Source organism: Thalia democratica, chromosome 9 (genome assembly GCF_965202585.1).
Source record: "Thalia democratica chromosome 9, ktThaDemo2.hap1.1, whole genome shotgun sequence".
In the NCBI taxonomy this organism is placed as follows: Eukaryota; Metazoa; Chordata; class Thaliacea; order Salpida; family Salpidae; genus Thalia; species Thalia democratica.
Window position 1 is genome coordinate 23,714,871 of NC_139173.1, and position 18,578 is coordinate 23,733,448.

The following is an 18,578-nucleotide window of genomic DNA, read 5'->3' on the forward strand; positions in this document are numbered from 1 at the left end:
CGAAGTTTTGACTTGTTTCAGGTATTGAGAGTGATAATTTTAGATCAGAAAACTTTAAGTTATACAAGTTTGGCAAAAGTCCTCAGATAAGTTCATAAATATTTTTTTTATAAATTACAAAATATAAATAAATAAAAACTGTAACAAATTAAAGTAAAAGCTAAAAGCGATTTAAAATTGTTTATATTTATGCAATGACCTTTTTTTAATTAGGAACTCAATTATTTTTCAGAAATAATCAACGAAGGCCCGCCGTGTTTTTGAAGTATTTTGAAGAGAAGGTTTAAGTGCATCAATGCATAATACAAATGACAGATGAGACCTTCAACTTTAGCCACAACTAACAATCCATCGGATTCAAATCCGGTAATAAAGAAGGAGACCACATATCATTACTAAAAACTATCAGAATTTGACGTTGGTAGCAAAACTTTAAACTTAATAACCGACAAATTAACTTTTTACTTTAATATGGATATACAAAATTATAACAAACGCTTACGTTTTAACCGAAAATTTAATTATGCGACAAAGTGCAATGCGTGCAAAAGAAGCCCATTTTCAACAAATGCTGCTCTGTATTTCGCAGATTGCGTACCGGTACAAATTGCTGTTATCGCATTCGGTCCGCCATAGAAAATCCCCGTTGGTGACCGCGCAATCGTTGTAATCCACCTCGTCCAAGTTGTAGTTTTTCCAAGCGGTGGCTCCTAATTGGTTGTAATCTTTGCCGCTACCCGCAAACTTCCACTTGCCTTGTTCGAAGGCGTCCGTGATTCCGACAAAAGTGTAGCCCATTCCGTTGTCGAACGCGGCTTTTGTAATTATTTGGAGCTGGCTGTTTTAAAAAAGTTGAAAATTATTAACAAAATTCAACTTTAATAGTTATTAGCTTTAAAGGTTGCTTATCACATTAATCTGATACGTTTGCTTTTATCAGTGATGCAAACGAATATATATTGTTTATTGAACGACAAAACAATACGCTCAAAAGTTTGGTCCAAGGGCCTGGTGTACAAAAAACCTTCCGGTTATCGAGTCTTACACAATAACAGTTTAACGTCGTGCCCAGGAATAATTAGGTAAGCTAACGTTTACTTACACTTTTTTGAATGTATTAAATAGTTTAAGTTAAATTTTTTGATTTGTTTGAAAACTAGAAATAGTTAGATAAAAAAAAATTATTGAAAAAACATTTTACTTTAAAACTTTAATAAAAAAATATTCTGCAATTATAACTAATAATTATATAAAAAAATTAACATAGTTGTTTAGATTACATTAAAAGATTCCTCAACTTTGTTTAAGATAAAACAAAAACTTTTCTCAAAATTTAATTTTTACTTTCACTGAAAGCTTTAAGCAATTTATCTAAATTAATGTACATTTCTAATAAAAATGTAACAAAAGTTGAACGTATAAGTAATACTTTTATTATACCTGTGGTGTTTGATTCCTTTCCCACCCATACTTTCCATCACAATGTCCCCCCCTAGTGACAAACACATTCCACGCAATTGGGCGAAATTTGCTTTGATTGAAGTCATTATGAATTATATAATAGTAGTTATGACTTAATTTATAATAAAGTTTTCGAAACAATTCGTAGTTAAGTGTTATTCGTGATACACAGCGATAACTGGACATGTTTTCTTATCATTTTAATAATAAAGAGGTTTGGAAAATTAAATAATTTATATATAAGTGTAGTCAGTAAGTGTGTTATATTTATTTAAAATTTTCTCTACTTATGTTTTTTGGAAATATTATAACTACAGTAGCTTCTAAACCAGATCTATCATTTGAATCTAAGCATTAAAGTTATCTTAACTAAAAAAACTTATTTGACAATTAGAAAGTTCTTGAATATAAATAAAAGAAAATATTAATGAATTTTTTTGTTTCTAGGAATAGAAAGAACATTAACTACTTAGTTATTTTAATTTTTTCGAAAAATTTACTATCTGAGTATTTTAATAAAAAGTTATTTACAAATTAGACGTTTGCTATTTATGAGAAAATTACTTTTTTTTATAACATTAAACTACTTAAAGGATATCTATAACTTAAAGCTTACTTAAAATAAGTTTTTTTCGAGAAGTTTTACACTACACTAACTTTTTGTTTAACTTTATTTGTATTACGCCGTTTCACTGCAAAACAGCTCACCAGACACAAAAAAAGCTGTGAAACAAAATACAGAGCGATAAACTAAAGTAAAATATTAATAAGCATTAATATTTTTTGATTAATTAAAGTATAGTTTGACTTTAATATTTCGTTAACTTAAGTTATTATTCAAGTGGTGTAATATACATATTCTATAAAAACAAAGAAAAATCAAAATTTAAGTTAATTTGTACAAAATTAAATAGCTATCCTTCAAAGGTTTGAAAAAGTGAAGTACTAAGATTTAGCATGGGGATTTATTTTAGAATTTGTTTTTTATGAAAAGTTTGTACATTACCTATTAATTAAACAACCTCAGTAAAAATTATCAAAATAAAACTCATTTTATTTTGCTATATAACGTTATCACAAGCTGTTTCTTTCAAAATTCCGATAAAACTGTTTCAAGAGTGCTTCTCAATCAAACAAGCTCTATTTTTAATCTTGCTTTAAAGTGAAAAAAAAACATAAATAACATATGTTTGTTTTCTTGACCTATAGCAAAACAAACGTTATATTTAGAAACTTCAAATTCTTAGCCACTGCTTCATTAATATGAGGTTATTTACCAGTACGCTGATAATAAATTGCGTTTATTTCTATTATTTTTAGTTTGTTTTTACCCTAGTTTTTTTAACCTTGACCCATAGTCTACGCTAGGGGTTGGCAACATTTTTAGTCAGCGTTTCCAGATGTAGAAAAATTTAATTAATAGCGGACCGGAAAAGTTCAACTTCATTTAATTCACGAGCATTTCTCAACTATCTAATTCATTTCGACAAAATACTAAAGCTATATAACCGTTTTTTTACTTCTACTTAAAGTTAAAATTTCTCGTAATTTGTACCTAAGATCATTTTTTGCTCTTCATATCAATCCTATAATATTAGTATGAGTTTAGAAATTTTGTTTAGCAGGCAAAATTTGTATGCTCGCGGGCCGGATCCCTCAAGTTTTGTAAAAATTGGCGGACCGTATCCAGCCCGCGGGCTTTACGTTGCCTACCCAAACATAAAACATTTATGATTAATTAAAACTAACTTATGAAAGATACTTTTTATAAAATACAACCATACTTCATACTAAACTGTTGTTATTTTTATACCTTTATTCGATTCTATCAAATATAAACTACAGTAGACTACCGCTTATGTACGCAAATTGAACCCGACCAAAAAGTGCGTACTTAACACGGGTAGTGCGTACTTTTTGACGACATAGTATAATATGAAATTTAGTTATTTGTTTTCTTTCTCACAACTAGCCACCAAATAATTAAGCCAAATATACAAGTCTTTTTATTTTTTCTATAAAAAGTTTCTACATAATTAATAAATACATTAGTTATTTTTTTTTTTTATTACCTAAAAAGTGTTTGACTTTTTTTTTTGAAAGAAAAACGTTTCAGGACTCTTTTTGTAAGAAAGTTTATATCAGTAGAAACATTTATAGTATAAGTGCACAATGATAAGATGCTCATTGTTTTTTTTTAATTTAGTTTTTTGTTGTTGTTTCTTTTTATATGTTTAGTTTGACTTTATAAAATTTGTAACTAGTTTTTGTGGTTAACTAGTTTTATATTTTGTCACATTAAAATTAGCCTTTCTTTTGCAGATATTCTGAAAGTTTTTGAATAAAAATTTTTTGAAATTTTAGAAAAATGGATGGAAAGCGTCAGAAAAAAACTCTATGGAACAAGTCTAAGGATAAAGTTGCACCACCAAAGCCAACATATGTCTACCGTGATAATATGAGGGAACTTCTTAGGATTTTCAATGCTGAAATGAGAATGGACTCTCGATTTTGTCTTTCTTGATAAGTGCGTACTTAAGGCGGGGTGCGTACCAAAAAAAGTGCGTACTTAAGCAGTAGTCTACTGTATGTCAGATTTGCTTTATGCGTTCTAGTCCGAATGTTCTAGAAACACTACAATACTTTCATGATCATTTCTGATGCTATACTGTAACATAGTATTTTTTTATGTATAATATTTGCAACTACTTTTGAATACTTTTAATTGGTTTTCTATCTGTAAATGTGGAAAGGAAATTTTAATATTGGCATGTTGAGTTCAATGATCATACTTGACAGACCCTTACATCTTGTTTTTTTAAATTCTGCTTTAGAAAACACTGCTTTCAGCTAACTGTTTTATTTATTAGAACTTGATGAACCTTGAATTTTAAAATCAGCTTTAAGTATAAAATTAAATAATAAAGGTAGGTGATGAAACTTAACTTATTAACGGTACTTTGCTTGCAAAATACTTATTTTTTAGTATTTATTTTAAAGTCTTCGGTTTTGTACAATGCATACTTAAATAAGTTAAATGTTTTGATTCAACAACTTTATCATCATACTAAAAAAAAAAGAAATAATTTAAATACCGAAAAAATTGTTGTATTTCAAAAATATATTTCTATTCTGATTTTTGTTATCAAACTTTATGTAATTCAAAAAAAAAGTATCATGAAATTTAGCTAAAAAAAAGTAAAGTATTTCGTATTATATCAAAGATAGCTAAAACTAATATCTAAAAATTTCATTTAATAAATTAAAATCCTCAAATAAAACTCAAACTAAAAGCATTCTAGTCAAATATAATTAGCATACTATAAACTAAAAGTTGTAGCATTTAAAGAGCAGCTAATTTTTAATTGTAGCAAAACTTTTTTAAATAAATAGAAGGCAACAAGTAAAAAAAAGAGAAAAAAAGTAAGACACCTATACAAATTATAATATTGACCTTTTAGTTTATCTTTTCTTCACAATATTATGATTAATATCCATTTCTAGCATTTTTGAAATCTTAAAAAACAGCTAAACGGAAAAAAATTAATAAATAGTTTATAACTTTAAATTTTAGTTATAATTTTAAAGCAACTATACGTATTTTAAAAGTTTTTAACAGTAATTTTGCAACCGTATCAAAATTAAGTCAGTAACTACTTTTCTGTTTGTTACGAATAATACGAGCTATTTATCAACATACTTAAATCAGTACATGTTAAAAAATACACTGTTTAATTATACAAGTTTTCAATTATTCCTGAGTACAGTAGAAACACAGCATTAACCAAAACTTGAAAGAGTTCAAAAAAATCAAAATTCATCAAAATCCATCAGGCGAGTTTTTTCGTTCTGATCCTGCTGAGTATGAGTTGAAATGTCACTGTAATGACGACAACGGCGACAAAAATGCAGATGACAAACATCAGGGTGGAGCTTCTCACGTGGTGCATTAGTAAGTCGCTCAGCTCGTGAATGGAAGATTTCAGCTCTGCGTTGCTGTGTGAAATAAAATATGCAAATCAGTAAGATTCTTATGCGAATACAATTGAAAAAGTTGTAATTGAAAATTAAAAGTTTGTACTTTTAAGTTATCTCTTCTTCAAAAAAAATTCAAACTGATTTAAAACTAAAATTTATCTTTGAAACCAGACTACAAAAAAGAAAAATATATAACAACGTAGCTAATTCAAAATTTGTGTGATTAAAAGCTACAAATAAATATGTAATTATAAATCAGCTGTTTAAAATACTACTGATAACAAAAAACATCTAATTTTAAAACATATAATTAGTGTATTAAGACTGGTCATAAATATGTTTTTAATTTGATGCTTCATTTGTCAAGTTTAAACCAAACAACATTTTATATAGTTTTAAAAATTAACAAACTCCATACTTTTTAACAGGGGCTTATTTTTTAGATAAACAATTGTACCAATGAAAATTGAGAACACCTTCTTTTTTTTTTAAATTAAAGCTTTTAAAATACACAACTAAACCGACCCCTCGTCGTAGGGCTTCGGAACAACTTGCGGTTCCTCATCGTTGAAATCCTTCATTACGAACTTGAGCAGATCTTCGGCTCTCGTGGACTCCTTGTCGTAAGCATACAAGTCCGTTCGGTGGAAACTGCACAGTGAGATTACATATATATATTAATATAATAATTGCTAGAAGTGTTTTGAACTTGACACAAAAATTTGAAAATTAGGAGCAAGTGTAAAATAAAACACAAACAAATGTAAAGATAAATTCGACTTTGCAGTAGATAGTTAAGCTATGTCTTTCTAAACTAATTACTTTTCGAAACTAAACAGTTATTTGATACTAAACTAATTTTACGATGCCTGTACAAACAAACTAGATGTGTACACAATTTGATATAGAAATAGATAAAATTTAAAAATCATATTTATTTATTTTTTGCTAAGGATCTAAAAACTATTGTCCACTACAAATGTAATGAACGATTAAATTAAAACCGGGCGAGTTTTAATTCGTTTCACCTCCCAGCAATTTCTACCGATCAACCTGTAGGAAGTGAGGCTTCCCCTCGCGTGCTTCATCGGCACTTCCGTCTTCTTTATGCTGTTTGTGACGTCATAAAAAAAAATCTTAATTCAAAGTTACACAATATTTTTTTAACTAATATAACCAATTCCGTTTGCCTATATATCAGCTCAGTTTTACCTACAAAATATTTTTAATCAGGGTTTTGCAAACTCATTTTTATAATAACTTAGTAGAAGTTTAAAAAACAATCGTCCACCTTTATTAGTTACTTATCAATTTACTTTTCGAGTCCTTAATAATTATCCAGGGTTACCACTGGTTTAGTAGTTCAAGAACATTTAATACTTGTAAAGCAAATTTAAATATGTTTTTTAATAAAAAAACATTTTGATGATACCAAAAATATTTGTCTATATAATAGATTTCTCGTGTCAAATCAAAATTTTACTATTTAACATGTAAAAATTGTTGAAAATTTCATGTTTTTTAGTGATTTTTGTTTAAAACTCCAGGTTTTTTAGCCTATATTGTCAAATTCCAGGTTTTTCTAGGATTCAAGGTTTTGTGGCAACCCTGGTTATTGCCTCCTATACTTATGGCCAAAATTAACCTAAGGAGGTGATATCACCGACTTAAGGAAACATTGATTTAAAAAGTCTTTTAATTCGAAACGGATAAAAAACGAATCAAATTCTAAACGACAAAATATTATTATGTTAAAATTAAAAGTAAGATAAGTTTACTTTCTTTGCTTGTTTTTAATTAACAAATATGCAAATTAAAGTATAAAGTTTGTTTGGAAAAAAAAAATTATACCTTATCAATTATTTCAAAACCTTACACATTCATATACTTTACAATTTTCCGTATTTTTTTATTTAAAGAGCCCAGTACTTAATACGTAAATATCTTTGCATCACTAAAACTAAGTCTTTTTACTTTCATTATTCTCTACTAAAATTTTTTTTAAATTAAACTAGGTACTTTAAAAACTTGAAAAGAGTACGTCAGGTAGAGAAGATTTAGCAAAAACTTTAAAAAAAACATAATATTTAAGTTTAACAAACTGCATCTTAAACAGATTAATTTTATCGGGCAAAATTAAAGTACCAATATTTTTACATTTAATCTTTAAAAACTATCAAAATAGTTAAGATCAACTTCATTGAAAAAGTTTGGTACAAAAACAATTTAATCTTACTTTGACTGGTTGCTTAGATTCTAATGAAATAGATGATTTGAAGCCGTAATAATCAATACGTAATAATGCTCAGTAGCAGAAGACATCAACAGTGTAATTACAGTGATACAAAAATATGTAAAAAATAATACGTATGATAAAATATATCTCTAAACTATTAAACAAGAAAAAAAAATTATTTTGTTTTACTAAAAATGTATAATAATACTGAAGATTACAAAATTACCATTTAAAACTTTAAATTTTTTTTAAATATGTATTAAACATATATTAAACATTTTAAACTAAATTTATTAAACTTTAAGTGGTATATTTTAAACTATACTAATTATTATAGACTTTTAACAATAAAAGACACCTTTTTAATACAGTCTTACATACACTTTATAAGCAAAAAGTTTGAAACATTTTTTTTTGCATGGCAAAACATTAATTAGTTTTTAAAAGCGACAAATCAAAAAAAAAAACTAAATATAGTTTAATAACAGTATTCACATTTAGTAAAAGTTATGCTAATAGAAGTTCTATAAACAAAAACCATTATTTGTAGGTTGAAAACAATACAAAAGAACTATAAAAATATTACATTTAAAACAATACAAACTTATATCAAAACTAAAAACTAGCAACAGTGTTTTAGAGAATTATTAAATAATAAGTGTATAGATACAAATTTTAAACTGTTGAATGTTATAATTATAAATAAAAAAGATACAACGAGAATTATATTTTAAATATGGTAACTTGAAATAAAAAACTTACTACAGTTTCTTGGCGCAGCGGGTGTTATAATAATAAAATAATATCATAGAGTTAGAAAGATATTTATTTAAAACAACGCCAACTAATAAACAAAACAAAACTAACAACGGTAAAAAAATCCAGATTACTGTTTCCATATAAAAAACAAACCACTAGACTTGAAACAATGCCAGCTTATATTAAAAAACTAAAAACTAACAAGAGTATCTTGGCGCAGTGGGTGTCGGGGTCGAGCCCGAACCTCTTCGAAGTGATCGGGTTGGACTTCGTACACAAGGTGGCGATGTTCTTCCTCCTCCTCAGCCTGCTGGCCACCGTCATGATGTCCGGGAGGATCTGCTTCATGCACTCCGGCCTCTTGCTGTTTGCACTGTGACGTAATAGTGACTTTATATATATTATATTTTATATATATATATATAAAATAAGGTTATTATTTAAACTTGAACACCTTCTACTGAGCGCACTTGAAGGGCTTTTAAATAATTTATTAGAAAAATAAGATTATAAAAATACTGGTATACGTGTTTCATAAGACTAGACGCCTTAATCATTAGCCAGCTAAAATATATATATATATTCAATATATATGTATATATATAAGATGTAACGTTAAAAGTCGTTAAATTCTGGAGATCCTAATAAGCTAAGCTTATCGGAATATATACCACAGATGTTCTTGTGCTAAAACTTTATTTCAACTAACGGCGTTTCACTGCTCTCAAATAAATTTAAGAACAGATCTACGGAGTCTATAAAATATTAACACACATTAGAAAAAAAGCAGAAAAAGCATGTATAATTAATTATGTATAGTGTTTATGTAGGTAGTAACTATAAATGAATGTATATATATATATGTATATATATATACCACAGATGTTTTTGTGTCAAAACTTTATTCCGACTAACGGCGTTTTACTGCTCTCAAATAAATTTAAGAACAGATCTACGGAGTCTATAAAATTTTAACACGCATTAGAAAAAAAGCATGTATAATTATGTATAGTGTTTAAAATACCCTTTAAGTTAGTAAAGGTGTTAGAGAACTTACGGTTTAAAGTTGATATTTTAAAAGGTAAACTTTAAACTTTTTAAGTTAGTTAAAATTATTTAAGTTTTGATATTTAAATTGTTTAAAGACAAAAACTTTATGTTTAAAACTGAATTTTTACTTAACTTTTATCTAAAGAGTTGCCAAATGTTTTTGGAATTTTTCTCCAGGTTTTCAAAATTACACGTTTTAGGTACTATTTTTAGTTTAAAATTTAGTTTAAGGTAAAAAACTGCGTTAAATAGTATAAGGACATTAAACAGATATCTTAAAGCTACTTTTAATTTATAAAAAAAAAAGATTTTGACAATGACAAAAAATATTATTTGTACGATAAATTTTTCTGTCAAATCGAAATTTTAATATTTGAAATGTAAAAGTTGTTTAAAATTCCATGTTTTTCTAGGCTTTTTTTAGTGGTTTTTGTTCAAAATTCCAGGTTTTTTAAGAATTGTTGTTCATAATTTCAGGTTTTTTCAAAATTTCTCAAATTCCAAGTTTTTCTCGGTTTTTTAGCCTAAATTTTCAAATTCCAGATTTTCAAGGATTCCAGGGTTTTGGCAATCCTGTATTTAGTTGAGAGTATAAATAATATTTGAAAATATTTTTTTCATCAATGTGAAAAACACTTGGTAATAAACTCAAAGCACTTAAGGATAGTTTATTTTGGACTGAAAATCATTAAATCACCTGTTCTTAGCAGTATCACAGTTCAACCAATACAAACTTTTAAAGTTTTTGTTTTTATAACCGTCTGAATTTGTTCAAGACAGAACTAATTAAACGACAATGGCCTGCTCAAAACTTTTCTCAATACTACCTTACACAACTTACAAGATGAGCGACATGACATAAAAAGAAAAATTTTAAACTTTAATTTTTTTCTGAACTTTCGTTTGAATTCAATAGAAACAGTGTTTCTTAAAGTTGATAAAAAAATGAAGTCTATAAATCATATAGAGTTTAAAATGACGTTAAAATCTAAAAGATTTTGTTCATGTATAATGTAAATAAAATGTAATACCGTCGTAAGTTTTATATTAACAAATACAGTTATTACTGCAAAAGTATACGTTTACTATACATTTTTAGGGTATGTTTAGTTTTCAAATGATTTTTTCAAATGTTCAATTTAAAATGGTAGAGGAACAAATTAGTAAGACAAAGTGACAAACGTTGTTTTGTAAAGATAAAAAGTCTACAACTGCAAAAAAACTTTAGCCGTAAATAATTTCTTAAGCAAAACTTTATTTTGAGCAAAGCTAGTAAATAAAAAACAAACAGAGAGTTTCAAAAGTACACTTTTTCCTGTATTTAACTAAAAGTAGTTGTTAAAAGTTAAAGTCTCAAACATAAATTAATAAGAATAAATGGAGGCAAAAATAAAAATTTCACAAAACCTTCATGCAACTAACAACAGAACTAAGCTATCTATTAAATTAAAACAAGCTTAACCTGTGAAAACTTTACTACACAATACTACAGCAAAGCTGTTGTTAAAAAGACTTAACATATTTACGCCTGTGTCTTACAAGTAACTTTATAATAAAGTGCATTCCACATACCAATACTTTCACAAGCAACTTACAACAGAACGAGCCAGTCTAGTTTATTCAGAACATTTAAAATAAACTTCAGCACAGCAAAGTTTTATTTTATAGCAAAAATGGATATTAAAAAATAAACATAAAATTCAATATGCTTTGCCTGTACCCTACTAAAAGTATTTGTTAAAATTTAAATTATCAAATGTAAAAACAAAACAACGAAAATAATAAATGGAAAGCAAAACTTATTGATTTCACAAGCAACTAACAACAGTATGACCCAATCTAATTTATCTATTAAATTAAAAACAAACTTTAACACGCAATATTCTATAGCAAAGCTGTTATTAAAAAATTTAAATATCATTATGCCCGTGTCTTACAAGCAACTGTACTGTAAAATACATTCAACATATCAATACTTTGCTTACATCTATCGTTGTAGACTGAAGAGTAAGTCTAATATTTTACTACCATGAAAAGAAAAAATAACTAAATAACAAAAAACACAAGCAACTAACAACAGTATGAGCCAGTCCCCTGTGGTGCTCCCGCTAGACGCTTGGGTGAGATGCTCGAAGGTCTCGTCGTTCAAATCAGCCGTGGGCGTCTCCTTCGACTCCTCGATCCAGTCCACTATGTCGTCTGGCTCGTACTCTGCGAATGAAGTATATCAAATATAATAATGTTGTGTTGCTAATTTAATCTATTCAAGTTTATCTTAGCTTGGAAATCTGCAGCAGAGTGCCTATGGTACCTCAAACATCAGAACGTAAACAATTTTTGATAATTCAAATGACCAACTTGTAGCGCTCAAAATTTGTTAGAGTGAAGTACATTCTGCGGCTCATTTTCTTTTTTTTTTTTGAACTTAAATAACAAGTTGACAACTGAAAAGGATACTCAGAGAAGTCAAGTAATAAAATAAACTAGTGTAGTTGTTTTTTTTACTGTGTAACTACACAATGTATTACAATTTGTCAAGATTACTACATCAAAACAACTTTTTAAACTTAAATAAGAAATTTTTATTTCAAAAACACATTTCGAATAATCAAAATTAAGCTCATCAAAATTTCTGCTTCGAGTAAACAAATTTATTCGCTGACAACTGTGCATAATTAAATGTAAATAATACAGAATTGTCCAAATTCAAAATACAAAAGTTTTGCATTATATTTTTAAAACTCTACTCGTATGAAACACAATTAAAAAAAATCAATTAAATAAAGACATAAACCTTTTTATTAAAGCGATATAATATTTTAAATGTTTATTCATTTTTATATAAAACTGAATAAAATCAAAAAAAAAATCAGCTGTTAAAAGTTAATTTAAAACTGATTTAAATGAAATATTTATCTTATGTTTTTTTATATTACAGTTATTGAAACGATCTCTAATAAAATACAAAAAAATCAACTACAATCTATATTCAATACTTAAAAAACTAAACCTAAAATAAGCCTGATTGTAGCCATATTTACTAAATATGTAAAAAATTTATACTTGAAACAAATCAGCTTTTTTTTTGTTGATTTTTTTATATTTAGTAAAACATAAAGAACAAAAAAAACATAAATAACAGTTTACATATCAGGACCACGGCTTGAGAAACTTTACTATTATAATATTATTACTGCTTATCCGTATTAAAAAAAAGAAGTCATATAAAAACTAATCATAACAATTGTTGAAAAACATGTAAAAAATAGGTTTCTTGATATTTTAGACTGAAATAACAAAACAGTTTACACATCAACTAAAAATAGAATGTAAATTCTAATTCAGTTAACCAGTATCCAAGCTAAATGATTTATTAAACTAAAACTTTATGCTAATAGCAATATTTCTTTCTATTCTGTTTCATTAACGTATATCACTTGAACACTGTTTATATAAAAAATATAACAAAAAAAAATGATAAAACTAGCTAATAAATATGTTGCAACAACCAACTCACTTAAAAACTAGCTACTTTTGAGAAAAAAAATTGCTAAGTTTCACCGCAGAGCAGTAATAAATAGAGAAGTAATAAATTTTAAGTTTCATAAGTAGTAAATTATTAATTATCAATCTCCCTTGTGGATAGATTACTGTACCTTATTCATTTGTTTTAGTTAACATACTCAACATATTTATTTGAACTCAATAGTTAACCAACTCGACTTGTCATACTTGAATGGAGTCTTGCCATCGAAGAACACGAGCTGGGGGAAAGTGTTGACACCGTATTCAGGCAACTTGACTGCTAGTTTGTAACTTTTTATCTGTTTTCAATTGTTGTTTACCATTTAATTTAAAATGCACAAAAAAATTTTCGAACAAAGAAATACAAGAATAGAGAAAAGTGTACTACATTTATAAAAAAAAAAATTTATCATAAAAACAATTAAGGTACATGCTTTTTTCTATGCTTGTGCTTAAAAGCTATTTGGTAAATGTATAATAAAAATTCAATTTATCAACACTAGAAAAACATGTCTAATTTTTTTTTTGTTCTAGAGACCAAAAACTTGAAAATGTAATATAGTTCAAAGTATAAATGTCAAGAATTGTTAAAATAATCTGGTTATTATAAGTTTGCGTCATGGTAAATTAAAAAAATTGACTGTTTTATAACTTCAAAATATTAAGTTCAGACAAAATAATTAAACAAAGCAACAGTTTTGTAGATAAAAAAGCAACTAAGCAAAATATGAATGAAAACTCTCAAAAACTATTAAAAATTAGTAAACAAACAAAAAATTAAAAAATGTAGCATAGAGAGCTGTACTTGTATAACATCGAATAAAAAAGTGCTTTTTTAATGAAAACTCTGGTTTATCACCTGATCATCTTAGTATAAGTGACTAATAAAGCAAATAGAAAATTTTTAAACAAGTTGTTAAAAATTATTTAACAAGAAACCTTGCTTATAAAAAAAGCATACAGAACTTTATTTTACAAGTTTATCAAATAACAAAGTGTTTTCTTTGTGAGTAAAAAATCATCACCTGATCGTCTTCCAGTTGATCTAGGTAACCGGCAGCTTCTTGGAACAACGGCATGTCCTCCTGGCACTGAGGGCAGTCTTCAAACTTTGTGTCTGAATAATTTCAATAAAAAATAACTAGTTTTTTTAAAGCACATTTTTTAAGATTTTTTGTTATCAGTCTGACTATTTGTGATGTAATTGTTGATTATATGTTATTTTGAGGAATAAAATATTGTCCTTATAATATTGTATTATGGAATAACATATTTTTCATGTGCTTTTTATAACTAAAATGTTAACAACCACTTTTATACAGAAATGGGTTAGCTGTTTGAATTTCTAAAAAAATATTGAAGAGTTAATGCTATTTCTAATTTTTTTCAACGATTCAAAGTAAAAGTTTCTTAAAAAATACATTTAACATTAGAAACATTTAACAACATTTTTATGAGTAGTTTAAACTAACATTTTAAAAATTTACTTATTTCTTGCGCATTTAATAAAGCTAAAAACAGTGGGCCATTTAAATACAAAAGTACTGGTACTTTTTGAATGCATATACTACTGTTTAGTGGATGAAAACTTATGAAAACTATGTGTTGCACATATTTTTTTATATTTGTCTTATTAAAAAAATCATGCAAATTTTTTTTTAATGTTCAGCAGCCATCAGCGAAGTCACATTAATAAAAAAGTAATAACCTAAATTAATAGCTCACAATATTAAGATAATGAGCTTTATAACAGCCAAACAAATACTTGGTTTAGTAAACAAGTTTACTTAACTATTTATAAAAATAACACTGTAAGTTATTACAAGCTATGTTGAATAAGCCTAAAATTATAATTAAGTTAGAAAACTGATTTCAGTAATACTAGCCTTCAAATCCGAAACTTAAAAAAGTAATAAATTAATATAATAAAATATTAAATAGGAACACAAGTGAAAAACTGACCTTAAATAACTAAAAATAAAAAAAAACTATTTTCATAATAATAATAACAATAATAATAATAATATTATTATTATTATTATTATTACAGGATTTAATTAGTCAGAATAGTATAAAATAGTAAGAAAGTCTCTAGAAAGTACTTTCCAAAAAAATATATAATTAATATAAGTTGTCTAAGGTATAAAAATAATTCAAACTAGCCTGACCTATTATGAATTAATGATTAGTAAGTTGTAACCCTGAGTATATATTTGAAATAAATACAACTAATAAAGATAAAAACATATTATAGTTGATATTATTTAGATAGTATTTGCTATTTATTAGGCAATCATACCACGCTAATTTTATTTGAAAATAAACATGTAAATAAAATAAAAAACATTAAAATTTTGTGTGCCACTGACTCATACACTATACTAGTTTTAAACTGTGGCAGGAAACTTTCAACCTTTTTACTTCAGTTGAAACAATATTCTAACTGTTTTCTTTCTGGATACGTTAAAATTATATCTTTATTGCAAGCTGCCTATTTGTTCATTGTAATGTTAAATAGAATATTGTAAACATCTAGTATCTCAAAAACTTTTGTCAAAAATAAAATGTTAAATATTAAAAATTTATAAAATGTTCATTTTGCGTGTGTAAAGAGGTGTAGAAAAAGTTTGATCTTATAAACTAATTAACTTTAGTGATTTAAACTAGTACTAGTTCCTAAAATATGTTGAAAAGTTACTTTTTTTATCAAAAGTCAAAAATTTAAGAATATTATAAAAGTTTTTTTTTTACATCTCAATAAGTGTAATATGCCAAATAAAAAACAATTACACAGGCGATCAACATTTGATTTTTTTATTTAACAACTGTTTAAGATTAAATTTGTACAGTGGCCACCCTGGACTAATTGTTAAATAGTGAAGCATATTTTCATTATAAGGCACTTAATTTGTATTGTTCAAATTAGCAATGAATATTTAAAACAAGTCAACAAGTAGACAGACATTGAAAAAGCTAAAGGACAATAAATGCCTTTTTAAAGTACTTTTTTATAAAATTCAAAACAGTGATAAGAAATATTAGAAAACTTCAAAGTTTTTATGATATACATCATTAAATTTTATAGTTAAAGAGTTTTCAATAGTATACATAGTTTTTTTTTGTGTATGTTAAAGTACAGGTTTTTCATCTCGCAACAATCAAACCATAAATAATCAGGCCATACATTTGAAGGCTTAGTTAATATTCTTATTAGTGAATATATTATTTATTTGGTTATAGACAAACAAATAATATAAGTTTTTTTTTTTTTTTTTGAACAATATTGTACAGATAATATAATTTTTAAGAGTACACTTTATGTTAAATAATCAATTGTTTTCAAAATTGGTAATAAGTTAGATTGATTAGTATAAATTTAATCTAGTATAACTTGTACAGAAAATAACTAAAATCAAGTAAAACTGTGTTATAATATTGTTTTTATAGTTAAAAATGTTTTATATAGACAAAAACAGAGATAAAACTTAAAACTTTTAAAAATTTTAAAAACTATAAAACTCACAAAAAAATATTAATAATTTTTCATCTCCTTTGTCAATAGTAGATAGTAGTTTAGATTTTGATATGTGTGACACTGCATTTGGGTCAAAACCAAATGATATTTTTATTGAAACTACACATATAGTAAACAACAAGTAAATTTTTGTTGTTAACATATTTTATTTTTTAAAACTTCAAATATCATATTTTGCATACAATTGAGCAAAGCTACAGAGCTTTAGCTTCCTAGTAGTTTCAGGTAAGGGGAAAGAAACGTGGCTTTAAAATGGAGATTTCAAGTATGAATTTCAGCTAATAACTAAACAACACGAACTGATTAAAAAAACTATCACCAACCGTTTTTTTAGTTTGTACATTTTAAAAGCTTATATTTAATAGATACTTTGAACAATTCTTATTACTCTACTTTTTATTCAAACTAGACACATATAAAAAATAATTCAAAAACATTAAATGCTAATATGTTTTTTGTTTGAGATCCGAACGAAACAAGCTCGTTAAAGTAAACAATAATCAAAGTTTGCAAAGATTAGTTTAATACAGAGGAACGCACATCAATTCAATATATCAAGAACTTAATAAGTATGAAATATAAGTCACTTCTTTTAGAGAAAAACTTTTATATTGTCTGTTAACATGTAGTAACATTATTAAACATTTATTCTTTAAGAGTGAATGTTTATTAAAAATGAATTTTGTATTTGTTTTCAATAGGTCTGCTGTATTTGTAAGGCTTTTAAAATTTTTACAATCATAACATTGTATAAATAAGGAAAATTAATATTACATCAGTAAATCAATGAGGTCTAAACTCTAAATCCCTAATTATCCCTTACCAAAAAAAAGTCGAAAAAAATTAACTTATTTCAACCTAAAATAAAAAAAAGTAAAATTTTAGCTAATCTGAAGCGCTTTAGATTTACAGGTAACAGGTTTATAAGCTCTAGAAATTTTATTACCTGTTGAAAAACTCAGTTAATAGTAGAGTAGATGTAGCATTTTTTTTCGTGAAACGAGATCGCTACATGATGGGAGCTCTGTCTCCGAATCTGTCATTCGGTATTGCAAGAAAACAGAAGAATTTTAAATAACATAGGTAGACACCAATGACTTTAAATAAATTAAGCTGAATTATTTTTTTAACTGTTTCCGAACTTCCAGTTCTTTCTAAATTTGTTTTGAAGAGTTTTCAAGTTTTGTTTTACAAAATAAGATTTTTATAAACTATCTTCGATTAAAGTTTAAACATTTTGAAACACAAACATTTGATTGTTGTATTTTCTTAAAATAAACTGAGTTCTAGTAACTGTTATTTGTTGTAATTATTAAAAGTATTACCTTTTTTATCGATTTTTTAATTTTATATACGTTGTTATAATTTTGAAGTATTGCTTATTTCATTTTATTAACGTGTGTTTCTAACTATAGGTAAATAAATTTTAATAGCTTTTATTTAATTAATAATTGATAAAGCATTTTGTCCCTTATATCATTTTTTGATTACTTAATGATTACTTTGTTACTCTATAAGTATAATACTTTTATCTCGTGTTGGCTTATCAACTGATGAAAATAGCGTGAAATATACCTTTTTACTGAACTATTGTCTTCTTTACTTGGTAGTTATAAGTCACAATTGTTTGACCATAACTACTTTTAAACTTAACTTATAACTAAATAAAACTTTTGGCTACCTTACACAGACTAGGTGCATAACAAATGAGTGTTTTAAATTGTGTTAAAAGGAACACTGACAAACGATTTAAGATATCCACAATCTATTTTTAATTACCAGTTATTCTTTTGTTTTCGTGCTTTGATTTGTGCATGTTTTTTAAATCCATTGTTCTACTAGGTTTCTGTTATGTATTAATAAGTTTAAAAACCATTGTTGTATCAAAAAATTTAGTTTTCTTCTGATTAAGCTTCATCAAAAATGTTATCGAGTTTCATACATTTATTTGTCATTGTATTAATGTTTATTAAACGACAAAAAAAAGCGATCAAAATATTTTGCTCTAGGGTCTTGTCTAAGAAAGAAGTTTTC

At 26.2% G+C, this 18,578-nt stretch overlaps 1 protein-coding gene across 2 annotated transcripts; it reads right to left on the reverse strand.

The window, feature by feature from the left end:
• Window positions 1-4,676: 4,676 nt before the first annotated feature.
• Window positions 4,677-16,704, reverse strand: LOC145843944 (uncharacterized). Of its 2 annotated transcripts, XM_082951224.1 has the most exons (8): window positions 16,533-16,704; window positions 14,035-14,126; window positions 13,203-13,308; window positions 11,560-11,695; window positions 8,637-8,807; window positions 6,493-6,549; window positions 5,965-6,090; window positions 4,677-5,457 (listed from the first exon to the last, which is right to left on the reverse strand). In XM_082951224.1, exons 1-8 carry the CDS (start codon window positions 16,684-16,686, stop codon window positions 5,292-5,294), a joined length of 1,008 nt encoding a protein of 335 aa, XP_082807350.1. In that variant the 5' UTR covers window positions 16,687-16,704; the 3' UTR covers window positions 4,677-5,291. The 2 variants fall into 2 exon arrangements, with proteins under 2 accessions (XP_082807350.1, XP_082807351.1); XM_082951225.1 differs by lacking the exon at window positions 6,493-6,549.
• Between the last annotated feature and the right edge of the window lie 1,874 nt (window positions 16,705-18,578).